The sequence below is a fragment of the Rattus norvegicus genome, chromosome 13, assembly GCF_021556685.1.
Source record: "Rattus norvegicus strain SHRSP/BbbUtx chromosome 13, alternate assembly SHRSP_T2T, whole genome shotgun sequence".
NCBI classification, from domain to species: domain Eukaryota; kingdom Metazoa; phylum Chordata; class Mammalia; order Rodentia; family Muridae; genus Rattus; species Rattus norvegicus.
Window position 1 is genome coordinate 73,207,823 of NC_141546.1, and position 14,850 is coordinate 73,222,672.

Consider the following 14,850-nt stretch of genomic DNA (forward strand, 5'->3'; position numbering starts at 1 on the left):
CAAAAACATATTCTTACAATAGTTCTGTGTTTTTTTAAAAGAAACCAAAATGTCAAATTTTTCACTATAACTTACAGAAGATAATTTGGCATCATCAACTCCCCCCTTTTCACCTACCTTTTCAAGCAAGAGCCAAAGACCCTCACAACCTCATGATATGAGTAGTCCATGATATGAGGTAGTCCATGATATGAGAATTGGGAAACCGAAACCTTTGTGTGCAACAGATTCAGAGTATCAGAGAGAGGACTTCGAGTACATGGAGTTCTTAGAGGGTCTAGTGGGAACTTTCCTTATAATTACCTTGTAACAAGTGTTCTGGGTTTCTAAAACCCAGGTGTCCATATTGCCCCCAGTGCCACACCGAGTAATCCCCGTCCCCTAGACTCACAAAGCTCAAATTAGAATTCCAGTGGAGAAACCTCAGGCTTCAAATGACTTATTCTTCCCACAATGTATAAAACGATCTATAAATACATATTTTAACATCATGAAGTTTAAATATTGTTACACATCTTACTTGATGTCAGATTGTGTTAAATGCATGTCGTTATCTCAGTTTTCAAAGGTCAGCCATGTGGCAGTGGAGAATAGAACTAGATGTAAATTTTTTTTAAATCCTTTCACCAGTACATCTGCAGCTCAAATAACCTGGTTCTTTTCAAAGAGCTTTGCCCCACCCCCTTTTCAAATGAGACTTTAATGAGTATCATGTGGATAAACTCTTTGCAGAGGTTTGAAAAGATCCAGAGAAACACTGTGGTAGGAACAAGCAAACCATTTTAGATAAAATCACAAGCCATTTGAATGCTTCTCCTCTCTCTGGTTGTGTCAGAACCTTTAGGCTGCATCTTTCTCCCACAGGAATGTTTTCGTCTTCATGGCTAGGTAAATAGAACGTGTGTGCAGTTGCTCGATTGCTATTCATGTCAGCACTGTAGCTCAGAATGACCTACTTCCAGCAGCAAGCTTCGTTGCTGTCCATGGTAGCTGATTAAAAAGCCACCCTTCACTTCCCACAGTTCCCACCTGCGACTTCCCACAAACATGGTGATCTGTGGAGTACCCAGGCCCGTATGGTCTTCCTTTCATCATGCTTTCTCCCTGGGTTGACTCATTTTAATCCACCATTGTACATTTCTGGAAAAGAAACGGATGGGTGTGCGGGCTTAAAGTCTCAGATCTTTGACGTATAGCATTGTCAAAGAATATTGTTTATGGATGTTGAGACATCAGGTGATGATATACATTATTTATGTCCATATATTATATATATTATATAAATTGTATATACATTGCCTCTATATACATAATGTACTGAAGGTTAGTAGCTAACTGGAAACCATTTGGAAGTATTTGTATGTGGAAGAGTCCCCATAACTAATCCAAAGGCTAAGAGGAAAGCCTAATTTGAAAATCTCTAAAGATAGCTATCCAGTTAGCATACATAAATATGCTTAGCCTGTACCTGACTTGGGGTTTGACTATCACCAAGTGCCATACTCCATTTAGTGACATCGATGAGGAGACAGAACTAGAGAGACCTTGGAGACTTCCATCCCGTCTCTTGACTATAAGGCATATGAGTTCCACAGACTTCCTTCCACATCCTTGTTCAGTGCTCAATGCGCCTTGTGCTTCCATTTCTCATCCTTGAGCCAGTGATACACCGAGCTCCTAGTTTATGAGTCGTGCAGGGTGAATGTCACTAATCTGAGGACGTAGACATTCGATTACCCTTCATCTAGGCATGGGTGAATTTCTCTACTCCAAATCTCAGCAAACCAAGCATGTTCTGATTACCTGAGCAAAGAAATTCTTGTGCTTCTGTTAATAGCTGTTTGGCCTTTTAAGCTGCCTTGATCTGAGGCTTTGCTGGATAGTTCTGGGTAGTTCTGTAGTGTGGAGGAGGACGACGGAACAGAGTAATAGAAAGCAGCTCCATGGTGCCCAGCGGATTGAATGAGGAAGCCACAAGAGGAACTATATTTCTAAATGGTTTATGAAAATCTCCACAAAAGAATATCCTGGCTGTGACATCTCCCATTTTGTCCCCTTAGCTAGACATTAGCAACACACACTCCAGGCAAACCATCAGAGCTCCTGGCATCTATGCCGGCTGAATTCTGGCTCAGCAGGGCATACTTTCTTGTGTGGTTCTCAGTCTGGGACGCAGGATCATTCCACTTCAGAACTCCTAAACAGATGGTCCCTGTGGTGAGAGGTGCAGCCCACAGGCCAACGCAGCCCAAGGCCCCCGTCAGTTTTCTGGCTGACCTCATTTCCTCCACATCTCTTGACTTTGTCCTTTTTCTCTACTTCCTTCTCCTCTGTCTGCCCCTCATCTTCCTTCACAGATGGCCACGACACTAATGTGCTGCTGTCATTATGTTTATGAAACAAGTTGAGGTCTTTAGAGGCTGCTGTTCCTCAGACATTAAAGACTGGTGTCACTTTGATACCAGGGTGGAGATTTGCAAGATAATTAGTGATCTCTGGCTGTTATTAACCCCTGACTTGAGCAGGTTATTTTCTTCAAAGGTGTTGAAAGTTAATACCACTGTTAATAGTTTCAGGCAGAAGACTATAATGAAACCATGTGGAAAACTAGACCTACCATCAATATCTTTCAAGTTCTGAATTAGGGAGTGGAGAAGGAAAATTTCTTAAAAATGGGAAGAAAAAATTGACTAGTTCTGTCACAGGCTCATTTTGATAATGTTTTTGATGGTCACTCTCATCTAGACAAGACACAATAGTTACACTTTATTTTAGAAGGTTGGTCTAGCACTACAGATTGCATAAACTAAATTAATATTCTAATTTTTTGTATGTGTGTACCACATGTGCATATGTAGAGGTTAGACATTGGATTTCCTTTCCTATCAGACTATGACTGTTCTCTTGAGACAGTCTCATTAACCTCAGTGGTTTTCTTTACTTGTTTGTTTGTGGGTTTTTCTGTTTCTTTTTTCTTTTGTGTTTGTTTATTTGGTTTTGGCTAGGTGGTTGTAAGCAAGACTTCGTAACCCTCTTTCTATGCTCCCGTAGTGCTGGGGTCACACACTGTGCCTAGGCCTGATTTCTTTTTTTACACAAGTGCTGGAGGTTTGGATGAAAGTGTTCTTGCCAAAGCAGCAAGTGCTGTTACCTACTGAGGCACCCTCCCCCTGAATTAATCTTTATTACACAAGGACACTCACAATGGCCTCTGGGATAGCATATAGTGGAGGTGAGGCTATATTCTGTTTTCAGAAGTATTGTTTTTCTTACATGCAATTATTTCACAAACAATATAAAGGCATTTGTAGCATCCCACTTAGCATTGAAAGTAACCAATAAATCTAGACAATTCAGCAAGGACCCTATCCTCTACCAGCAAGGACCTTGCTTACTAATGCATTTTTTTGTTCCTTCAGTGGAACTAACTCTTCTCTAAGTCTGTTCTTGTGGAAGTCCCTCAGAAAGCAGTTTAGATTTGGTTTGGAAAAAAGGTTATGTTAGGTTGAAAATAAGTTTGAAAACCTAAGCAAAGTCTTTCGACAGGCAGAATGACCACCAGCGGTGTCAACATCAACCTTGAAAGATCACAGGATCAGTTCTGTAGGAGCCCTCAACATGAGCCTGAGCATGGACAAGTTAATGCTACCTCCTACCTTGACCCCAACAACCACAGTACCTCATTATTACTCAGCTGAACTCAGCTTGAAACTCAGGCTTTCTAGCAGTGAAAAGGGGTCCCAAGATATCCAGACCGCGCTAACATACGCTAAGCAATTCACCAAATTAAATGATCCTTGAGAATTTTCCCGATTAAATCCATACTCCAATGTGGAATTGTCTCATTCATTGAATGAAGGCATGGTGGATCTGGTATTTGGAAAGAAATTCTGACGCTGGCTTGATGTTTCTTAACACCTCCTCAGATCAGGTTCTCTCAGCATGCAGATATACATAGGGAAGGGGAAAGCATGTGGATAGCAAGGGCATGTTGTAATGCCAGGTAGAACAATTTGTGCAGCAAAGTTTTGAGTGTCCTGAAGTAACCCCACAAAGAGACTAACTCCCAACCCACAAGCTATCATTAGAACAATGACTAAGGCTAATTAAAAGTGATATCACCTCACTCTGCCTTTTCCAAACCAAACTTTTCTCTTTTATGACTTTTCCTGCCCAGTGCTCCACCAGTGCAGTTCTCTGGGACCTGAAGCTCCACAATTATCTCTTAGAAACAAGCTATTTGCAGCAACATTATGAAAGTCTTCCTCTACAGACTGGGATACAATGTGAAGTTGGGTCTGTGTCTTGAGTTCTCTGTTCACATCCAAGGTGGACCATAGGTGAGACCCAAGAAGAGGTTTATTTAATGTTACTCGTGACACTGCACTTAACATGCTTTCTGGAGACAGAACCATGGGATGATCAAAGTTACAAGGAATATTGAAGTCCATTTGCACACTTGGGTCTTCACAGAGATGAGAAAACTCAGAGTGAGGGGGAATATTCAAAGTTCCTCAGAACAAAGTTCCCCTGAGTCCACTCCTACAGTCCCTGAAGAATGCAGACTCAGAGCCATAGTAACCCCTAGACCTAATAGGACATCAGCCATTCTCATTTTGAGTCTTGGTTGATGCCTCTGTCTAATAGAATTGTGAATGACTTTCCCCTAGCTGTGAGTGTCTTAAGATGACATTTAAGGCTCTTCTGCGTGCCATTAATCTGGATTCTGAGAGTAGATGCTCTGTAATTCTTCTACATATCCCCCACCCCTGCAGCTTAACCAGACCCCCTGTGACTCTGACAACGCACATCATCCTTCTGTTCCTTTGCACACACTGCGCACTTCAGCTGGGATTGTGCGTGTCCCCAACATCTCCCACCATTTTCTTGCTTCCCACCAGTGTTTACCCAGCTAAGGCTCACCCGCTGCTCAGCATGGCTGTCACTTAGCCCTGGCCACATCTGAAGCTTCCTGATGGATGAAAAGCACCTTGAGATTAGGAGTACATAGTTTAATTCCCAACCGTGGCCAACATCATGTGCTCCAGGAAGGGATAGCACGCTGCTTTTTTTGTATTGCAAGATCTGGAGAGGTACTAAAGATGTGAGGTTTGTAGGGCTGAGGATGGACATGGTAAGAGCCAAGACAGACTTCTCTTTCTGGAGACCTCAACCCCACTGTGTGCTGAAACGTGGCACTTGCGACATCTGGACTGTAGAGGGTCCTGTAGAATTCATTTTATTCAGTACATTGCCTCAAAGGTCCTCTGTGAGCTTCAGTGGCAATCCTCTGTGACTTTGGATTGGAGTAACATTTTTATCACCATGCTAATTTGCTCCTTAGAGTCTCATGACTGGTTTGCATTCCACTTCTTCTTGAGACAGGGATATTCACACAGATGTGATTGCACTAATATTCTCGATCTTGTTTGTGACGAAGTTGGCAGGGCATTCACTATGTCCTATGTGGTCTTTCATTTGCTGATCAGGCCAGATATAGCATAAATATAAATAAGTTCCTGGTTTGGCATTGGAGCTCTTTCATGTCAGATCCTATCAGGAGAGGGAAAACTGCCAAGGATGAATCTATCATGGTATAATTAACTTGAAACTAAGAATTGATGAATGCCCTTGGCAGATGTGGTGCCCTCTTTCCTTTACCTCTTGTCTTCTACAGTGAACCAAGTTGGTGCAGGATAATGATATTGACATTCACAGAGTTGAGAATGTATCACCTGCAGAAGGGTTCAGAGAGTTAGCCTGGATACCATGGCCAGAGAGTCTGTGTGCTAATCCCGTTGCCCCATGGAATGCTTTGTCAAGGTCTTCACAGAATCTAGTCTTTCTTTGGTATCCCCATGCCTAGTGCTATGGACTATAATATCGTAATCCTGATTGAAACACTGTAGCTGCTTGTAGACAAAAAGGTTCTTAATAAGATGATAAACATGTTCTAGAATTAGATAGAGGGTGATGATTACACAACATGATGAATTCTCTCTCTCTCTCTCTCTCTCTCTCTCTCAAAAGGTGACTTTAAGGGATTTAAATTGTACATCAACTTAAAAATAAGTCATGTGATATAAAGTCCTGGAACAAAAGATTAGATTATTATAGCCACTAAACTCATAGAAGAACATATGGCTTTCCTACATTAGGGCTCTCCCCTGCCCCTTCCCTTCCTCCAGGTTCTAAGGTCATGCTGTCGGCTTTTGAAAACTGTGTAGAGGGCCACAACTAGTCCATCTGTCTCTGCCCCTGCTCTGTGTCAGGCTCGTTGACCTTGGTCTAGGTATTTCCTTAATTTTGCTTCCATGGTTAAAGCAGGGTTAATGAGTCTGACCTACATGATGAAGATCTGCTGGGAAACAAAATCTACTTTCTGAAGTGATTTAAAGGGACAGGTGCTAGATCCTTCTGAATAGTTCCCGAAAGGGCTGAGTGGCAACCAGACATGCATGGAATAAATCTTAGCTTGAGTGGATATGGTTCTGAAAAGAAGATGGACTTGATTATGCCATCAAATGCACTCCTGGGAGCTGGCATGCTGATGATGTTTATCTCTACTGAGATGGGTACAGATTTGGTCCCTAGGCAAGGGCCGAACAAGGGCATGGGGGAGGATGCACTTCTAGGAGTCTTCTAGCACTTTAAAGCCATGAGAAGTCATCAGGAATGCCTCCCTGCAGGATATACAGCCATGGGGTCTGGAAGCACTTGGTGATTATTGGGCCTGCACGCATTGTGTTTGACTCGTGATGCTTTAAATGCTTCCTTCAGAGATGCATCCAAAGATGTTTTCTTTCCTGGGAATGTAGAAGACACTTTAGACAAATGGTCCTCAAACTTCCTAATGCTGCGACCCTTTAATTCAGTTCCTGCATGCTGTGGTGAACCCCAACCATAAAATTATTTTTGTTGCTACTTCATAACTGTAATTTTGCTACTGTTATGAATCATAACGTAAATATCTGATATGCAGGATATCTGATATGTAACTGCTGTGACAAAATTGTTGATCCCCACAAAGAAGTCACTGCCCGCAGATTGAGAAATGTTGATTTAGAGATTTAGAAGTGCAGTCGATGTGGGAAGCCAGAATCACCACTACATCAAATAAATAGGGAAGTGCCTTCTGAAAACCAGTTCTGAAACACAAATCTTTACTTCTTGGTCTCTTTGCCCTCTGAAGCTCTCTGGATTCTAGGGCAATCACATGCTAGATCACAGATAATCTACCTACTTGACAGATGACAGAGCCGTCTAGGCTACAGAAAAGAGAGGCTAAGTACGAAAGGGGTACTTTATTGGCAGCTTCCCTACACAATCTCAAGTTTCCTCTTCTCTCTGGTGAGTGTGGTGTTGGATGGGCAAGGCCATCATCTCAGCATCTGTCAGGGGTAGGCCAATGACTCCTGTCCTTTGAGAAACCTTGGTGACCTACACAGAAGAGCAATGGATATGCCCATGCCTTCTCCTCATCCTCACTCACTAGTTGCCTGGTCATTCCTTTCCCTTTACCACTTACCATGAGCCATTTGTTTCCCTTAGAGAAGACTCCTTTCTTACCCTCTTGTATGTTTTACTAAGGTCCTTTCTTCCTCTCAACATACTACAAGGACTCATTATGCACCTTCAGTCATGGTGAGCTGCTTTAAAACATTGAGAGCTCCTCATTTTAATTAGTGCCTGAGTGCCTAGCATGGGGCCTGGTGGATAGAGCATGCCCAGTGTGTGTCTGTTAAATGTGTGGCTAAATCAATAAATAACATCAGTCTGCTCTTCCATGAATAGTGAAGGATAATTATAAATTCCATAAATATTTAAAATTGCTTTCCTCTTTATGATTGTGATAGTTGATGAGAATATATTCTAAATGTGTCTATTAAATCTTTTTTATATCTGTGGAATAATTTTTTGGCCAGAGGTGATAAATTTCGGGAGAAGATGCATGCCTTTTGAAAATGAAATTTTATAAAGGAATGATTTGTTAACGTGTGTATAGCAGAACACTGGTTCCCCTTTGAGGCTATAATAGTTGTTAAAAGAAACATGGTGTGTAGCCTAACTGGAGTCTTGGAAAGCTGGATTATTCAGATTTCTCTACTATGGGATAGCCCAGAACACTGATCTAACATTGCTTAGGAATAAGAGAAAGGGGGATATGTACACAGGATATTCCTGCAGCTACATCTTGGTCCTCACTACAGTGCAGAGGGAAAGTAGGTTTTTGATTGATTGGTTTTGGTTTTGTTCTTTAGCATTTTTCTATTGATGATAGCCCAGCTTTCATCGAAACACCCCAGCAGCAAATGAGTGTTTATGTCTGTGATCAGGGTCCAATTCACTACACTTTTTTCTTCATGCATGACATCTGCCGTGCAAAACTAAAGAGAAAAACAACAACAAAAAGAATTTAAACATTTCTTTACCTGTCATGACAAGTTATCAGCTGTCTCTGGTGGACTGTGCAGACCATGACTGTGGTTTCACAGATGGGCTGGCATCCCCAGTGGCTCTTCAGTAACCTCCCAGGACTGTCCCATAAATGCCAGTTCTCTATACGGTAATTACCAACACTATCCTTGGTAGATTCGCTGGTGTCTAGGAGTAATTGCTAGGTAACTCACATGTCCAGATTTACAAGAGGCAAACAACCTTGTATTTACCTCAGGGGGTTATCAGGTATTCAAACTGTGCAATGTAAGGGATGCTATTGATCACAGAATGAGGGGAAGAACTTGAATTTTCACCTCAGTATTTTTCTCACTGGGTGAGAGCCTGATGAACAAGATTTATCACAGAAAGACCTACAGGAGATAATTCTCTTCTCTTGATCTCTTGTCTTTCTGGAGTTTTATAAGTAGCAATAAACCTAGCTGTAGCCAGAACCCTTTGTTGTCTGCAAACAGAAGTAACTTGGTACCTGAAATTTGGAATATGAAATCTTGGCCCAGTCGAAAATCTTACCCTGTGACTTTGGTGGTTTTCCCTTAGAGATCTCAGGGAATACAGAAGACATCCCCCTGGTGCGCTGGAGGCAGCAATGGCTGGAGAATGGTACTTTGCTTTTTCACATCCACCACCAAGATGGTGCTCCAAGTCTCCCTGGACAAGACCCAACTGAAGAACCCCAGCATGAATCAGCAGAGGAGGAACTGAGGATCCTCCACATTTCAGTCATGGTAAGAGCAGGCTAGCCCATCCGGCCACACATAACCTGTGTTCACCTTGATATTAAGATTCAAGTTTTTTGTTGTAATGACAAGATATATAAGGTGGCTGCTTATGAAGAAGTCCCCAGTTCTGGAGGTTGAGGGCACAGTACCTGTTTCAATACAGCTCTGATGAGGATACTCACAGTCATTCATATCATAACAGATGGCTATGACTGGAGCAGGTGTGGAAGAGGTTGCACCCTCGACAGAAAGCCAGAGAGGTACTATACAGTTCCCTCCAACGTCATTCTGGTGATCAGGTTCTGATGAGGATTTCCCAGAGGCTCCACCTCTTAAAGGTCCCACACCAACTCCCAATATTGCCAGTCTAGAAACTAGCCTTCCAACACAAGAGCCTTTCATTTCAATAGACAGAGCTGTCCAAAATCCAAATCCAGGCAGATCACTGAACATGCTGATACATAAACTTCTCACTTGTAGGGAATGGATCCACATGTGCTGTGAAAGTTACAGCTATTTCTACAGAATAGTTTCCCAACTGTTCTTTCTAGGTATATACCCATATATGGTATATGAAGTGACTTTCCCACATATGAGATAATGTCAGAATGTCTTAGAAGGGAATTAGTCAGTTAATATATTGGAATGTTTTAGAGAAATTGCTCCATGGAGGTTTTTTGGATGACTGAATCTCCAAGCTGCTTGCTACTACCAAATCTTCCTTCATTTTTTTCTGAACCAAGAGAAATCAGCACCCTGCTTCTCTCTTATGCCACAGTCCAAGGGATACCAATAGAAGCTCTGTAGCACAGTTTCAAAACTTCACCACCATCACCCAATCGGCATGTAATGTGAAACCTCGAGAACATGATAAAATTCTTCCCAAAGTACTTGGAACCTGTAGTTAAGAATGTCTCTAAAATGTCATGCTCAATGACAGGTGTGTGAGAGAGGTGAGGGGTTTTGGTAGTGTTTTGTTTACTGGTGACTACTTAGCAGTAGAACAAAGGTATCACATAGTTAATGTGTTGTCTATATTTGAGGAACAAATGAATATATTTTCAATGGAGACAGGGAAATATTTGGCATCTAATGCATCAGCTCACCAATGCACTACCTATATAGAGAGTCTTGAGAGGAGGTTGACACTTGGACTGGTTACTCATGGGCTGCGTGTGTAGGACATTGCTACTTCATTGCTAGTATGCTCACACTGGCCCAACCTAGGCCTTGGTCTAATTTTAATTCATCTCTTGTTCCGATATTATTACTTGTCATTTAGTTATTATATCCAGCACTGCATTAGTCTCTGCTACAGTGCACAGAACAGAGTAAGTTTTGAGTATTTTGTTGTTGATGGCAGCTCAACACCTGTGTTGAGAGCCCCTGAGGAGGGATTCATGGACAGCTGACCCAGGAATGAAGAGGAAGCAGCATCAGCCTTGGGGCTAGCTTTCAGAGCTTTCTTTTATATGCTTGTAGTTCCCCAGCAAAGAACAGCAGTAGCACTTAATTTCTCCAATAAAATGGGAATTTCCTTCAGCCGCCTTTCACTGTTTCTCATTTTTAGTCAGGCTGGAGAAGGCAGAGGTTTAAAGGGTACAAGTAGATGTTAAGGATGGCAAATGTCAAGTTGCCTCTAACTTGCCTCTCCCTTGGCCTTCTGGATGTGATCACCCCTCATCTCCATGGATATTTAGAAAGTCTCTGACCTCAGCTGTTGCCTGGAATCTCAAAGTAAACATAACATAGATTCTTTCCCCCTTTTGTCAAAATGGCTTCTCAGTGGAGCCTGCAACACACCTGGCCTTCCTCCTCTGTCCCATTCCCATTCCACACCACACACCCACACATGCTACTTCCCCATTCTCAGGCTGCTTCTCTAGGAACAGTTTCAAAGTCTGAAGTTGAGGCTCTGCCCTCAGCTCAGAAATCAAGCCTGAGGGTATCCTGTTTGAAGATGTCATTCGGAGGGTCTCTGATGGTTTCTTCTGAAGAGACTCAGGGATAGGTAGACTCTATTTGATTCACTTTATACAATATCCTTTAGAGGTAATGTAGGCAGCAAATTGAGGGCTGAAGTAGCAGCCCGTTAAATGTTAAAAGATAATAAAACCCTCTGGCTAGTAATAGTCTTGGGCAGTGTGATGTGCACGTACAAGATTATCACCCTAACTCTCTTACTAATGAAATAACAATAGCAGAGTTATTTTCCCATGAACTCTAACGATCAACAATGATGCTTTTTTTCTAGATTGATTCAAAATAGAATCATTTGATAAAAAGAGAAATGTTAAGGTTATTATGAAAATAAGAATATGTGCCACCATTCCTCTCTCTCTAAGGAGCTGTGTATTTAAAAGCTTAACAGGCAATCCTAAATATTTCAATATGTGTAGCGGGAATGGATGGTTTTGAGAAAACCTTCAAATTTCTGTCTTTCTGGACTCACACTGCACTCGGCTGTGATGCCTTAATGCAGGGATGAGTGTGTATTTTCATATTTTGCTTTCACTGCATTTCATTTTAAGCACAACATGTAAGGAATGATAGAATGTCCAACAGAGGTATCTTTTGGTATCCTTACATGACTGAGAAAGTACAAGCTCTTCCTCCAAATGTGCCCAGTACAAACCCATGATCAGCAAAATCAGGGGCTTGCACAAGACCAAGAATCCAGCTGGGTGCTTTGCAATTTGAAGCTTGGAAAAGCTTTCTTTCTTTTTTTATTTTTTCAATCACATCCCAAAATTTTTGAATTATTTTTTTCAAAAGAGTCACCATTTCTTCCTTGCGTACAATAATTGGATTTCCCTCCTGAAATCTTCGGTTATTGCTTTGAGGGTCAAGGGATATATTTTAACCTCCTGCATGATTCAAACTTAGCTGAAGAGATTTATTTCAAAATTTACAGGATAATTGACACTGAGAACCATGACAGTGCAGAAGCATATTCTTTGGGACACTTCTGAACAAATGGTAGCAGAATTAATGAATTAAAACCGAGTGTGAATTCTAAGCCAAAGGTTTAAAAAATAACAACCAGCCACAAAACAAATTGTTTATTCCATAGAAGTCTAGATTTTGATGCAATTTCCATCAGATAGTCAGACATTGTGCAGATTTTAATTTCTACATGATACTTCTGCTAATTTACCATGTGATGTACATTTTTTCTCCTTAGAGTATGTAAAGAGAATATAATGGTTCATAATAGAATGTAAATGTATTATTTGTATATTTCATGGTTGTAATTAAAGATGGCAATGTTAATAGATTTCCTAAATGCACATATGTTGGTTAAGTTTTTCCTAGCAACTAGCCTTCAGTCTTGTCTGTATGTCTGTCTACCATCTGTTTACTTCATGTTGTGGTAATTCCTACTGCAAGAGAATATCTTTTGAATGTTATTCTCCTTAGGCACAACTTAAAATTGGGGTGGGGGTGTCTTTGAGCTTCTGTGTGGCCTTCTGAGAATTATGTGGGCAAGTCCATCAGTCATGGCTATGTGCTGTCCAGGACCACTGCCCCTAGGTGTGTGAGACTAGCATCATCAGGGTCCTGTAGCCTCTGCCTGTCAGTAGTTTCAAAGGTCTCCAGCGCTCCCCGCTCCTGGGAGCTTCACCTACCTTATGGTATGGTATTTAATAGTTATTAAATAGAGAAGGAAATTTTGGGAAATTCCACTTTGGATAAGCAACATTTGAGGAGCAATTAATTAGTCCAAAAGACTTCCCAATACTAACTGTGGGCAGCTCCAGTTTCCAGGGCTGCTCGTCAGCTTTGTCTTGAAAGTCCCCATCTTAGTTCTTACTATTCTATGCAAGGTCAGTCTAGTCACTCAACCATTACTTGTTACTTTGCTTTGAGCCAGGTTTCATTCATTTCTAGAGCACAGACATCTAGGATATAGGGGAGTGGTTTCAAACATAAAAATCGTTCTCAGGACCCACAGGTACTTCATAAATGGGCATGAGAGACAATGCTGGATGATTTTTTTTTTTAGTTACCCTTTGCCCTCAGCAAATTTACTATAAAAATTTGTTAGCAAATTCATGAATCAAGGTCATTTTTTGCAGGTTTATAGTCAGCTAATATTATTCATGTCATTCAAATCAGGAGGCCCCAATTTAGCAAGGCCAATCCTTTGATCTTCAAGAAACAAACGGAAATGCTTAGGCATGAGTTATACTGACAGGAAGGAAAGAACTGGAACAGTAAGTCAAAAACACAAAAGCCAGAATCTGATTCGTTTGCTCACCATTCAAGGCATTCGTCATGTGACTGGGCCACTTTCTGGTCATACCAATGCCTGTCAATGGCATCGTTAGATATTTTCCCATCCCTTAACAAAATGGTGGGCAGTCTCTAAGATAATCAACAAGCTCTCAAAAACAAATGGCTTTGCTCTGTTTGAAAGACAGCTATGCAAAAACCTGGAGGCCACATGCTTTACTGGGAACAATGCTCGACCTCCAGTAAGGTTTGTCTTGCAGGCTTCCCTCACCTGTCACTGTCAAATGGCTCTTCTGCCAAGAAGCACTGGGCTCAGTTATGTGTGAGTTTCTTTGCTGATTCAGTGGTTCATCCCTCTCGTTCCCAAGCAGTGCCTTTCTGTGTCTCTGTACTGTCATGCCCGGGCTACAGTAGAAACCTCTTTTGATTTAGAGTTGGAGGCATAGGCTTCTAAAGCTGATTTTTACCACTTCAAGTAATTTACTAACCTTTCTGGAAGCTTCATTATCTTATCTGCAAGATGAGTGCATTGGTAAGGCTTTCCAGCATTAGAGAGTAGATCCTTACTTGGGCTCTGTGATGGAGTTCTGGTACAGCTACAGGAGACACAGAACAACCCTGATTTTTTTTTTAATCACAAGTTTTCAAAAGTAAGATTTTCATGACTAGAAGGTTGCTTTTAGCCTCTGGGATGACAGCCTGACTCTGTCACACCCACTTCTACTGTTTTGTTGCTATGAGTTAATACCTTTGCCAGCCTACTATCTGTTATATTTTTAATATTCTGATCATTTTATATCTGAAGTTCACTTTCCTCTTCATGTCCCCTCATTGGTGACTTCTCCTGACACAGTTTTTCCAACTTCATTTCTACTCTTTCTATTTTTCTTTTCTCTAATTCCAGTTCCTAAGGAGGGGGGTGGGAGAGCAAGCAGATCAACCAGTCACCATAGTCCCTGTTTGCTCAAAGGTTTCATATCATGTTAACCCATAGATAGATATAGGCAGATGCAAACCTAATCTATTCCTGTTTGTTGTGACTAAGGAGAAATGGGTTTAATGACAAGCTCCTGCTCCTGGGACAGCTAAGAATAGCATATATATTATATAAATTTGGAATAACATATATATGCATATATATGCTACATGCATTGTTGTATGGCTTCTGTTAACAATATGTAATATATATGTATAGCACTACTAATAATGGGTTGATTACTTTGTTCAGTAGAACAGAATTGGGTGCTTCTATAAGTATAGACTAAAAGGGTAGCTAGATGCTCAGGTGCTCAGCTGGTAAAATTTCTGCTTCGCAGATATGAGGGCCTGAGTTGGAATCCCCAATATCCATGTAAAAGTTGAGTACATATCACACATACACAAACACACACACACATACACACAATATATATACATATATATATCAACCATCATA

At 41.2% G+C, this 14,850-nt stretch overlaps 1 protein-coding gene across 3 annotated transcripts in view; it reads left to right on the forward strand.

The window, feature by feature from the left end:
* Positions 1-14,850, forward strand: part of Astn1 (astrotactin 1) — a 318,227-nt gene that overhangs the window by 105,249 nt on the left and 198,128 nt on the right. For all 3 annotated transcript variants that reach the window (NM_001430009.1, NM_001170603.2, NM_001430010.1), the window contains 1 exon segment: positions 8,998-9,185. In NM_001430009.1, coding sequence (NP_001416938.1) covers positions 8,998-9,185 — 188 coding nt within the window.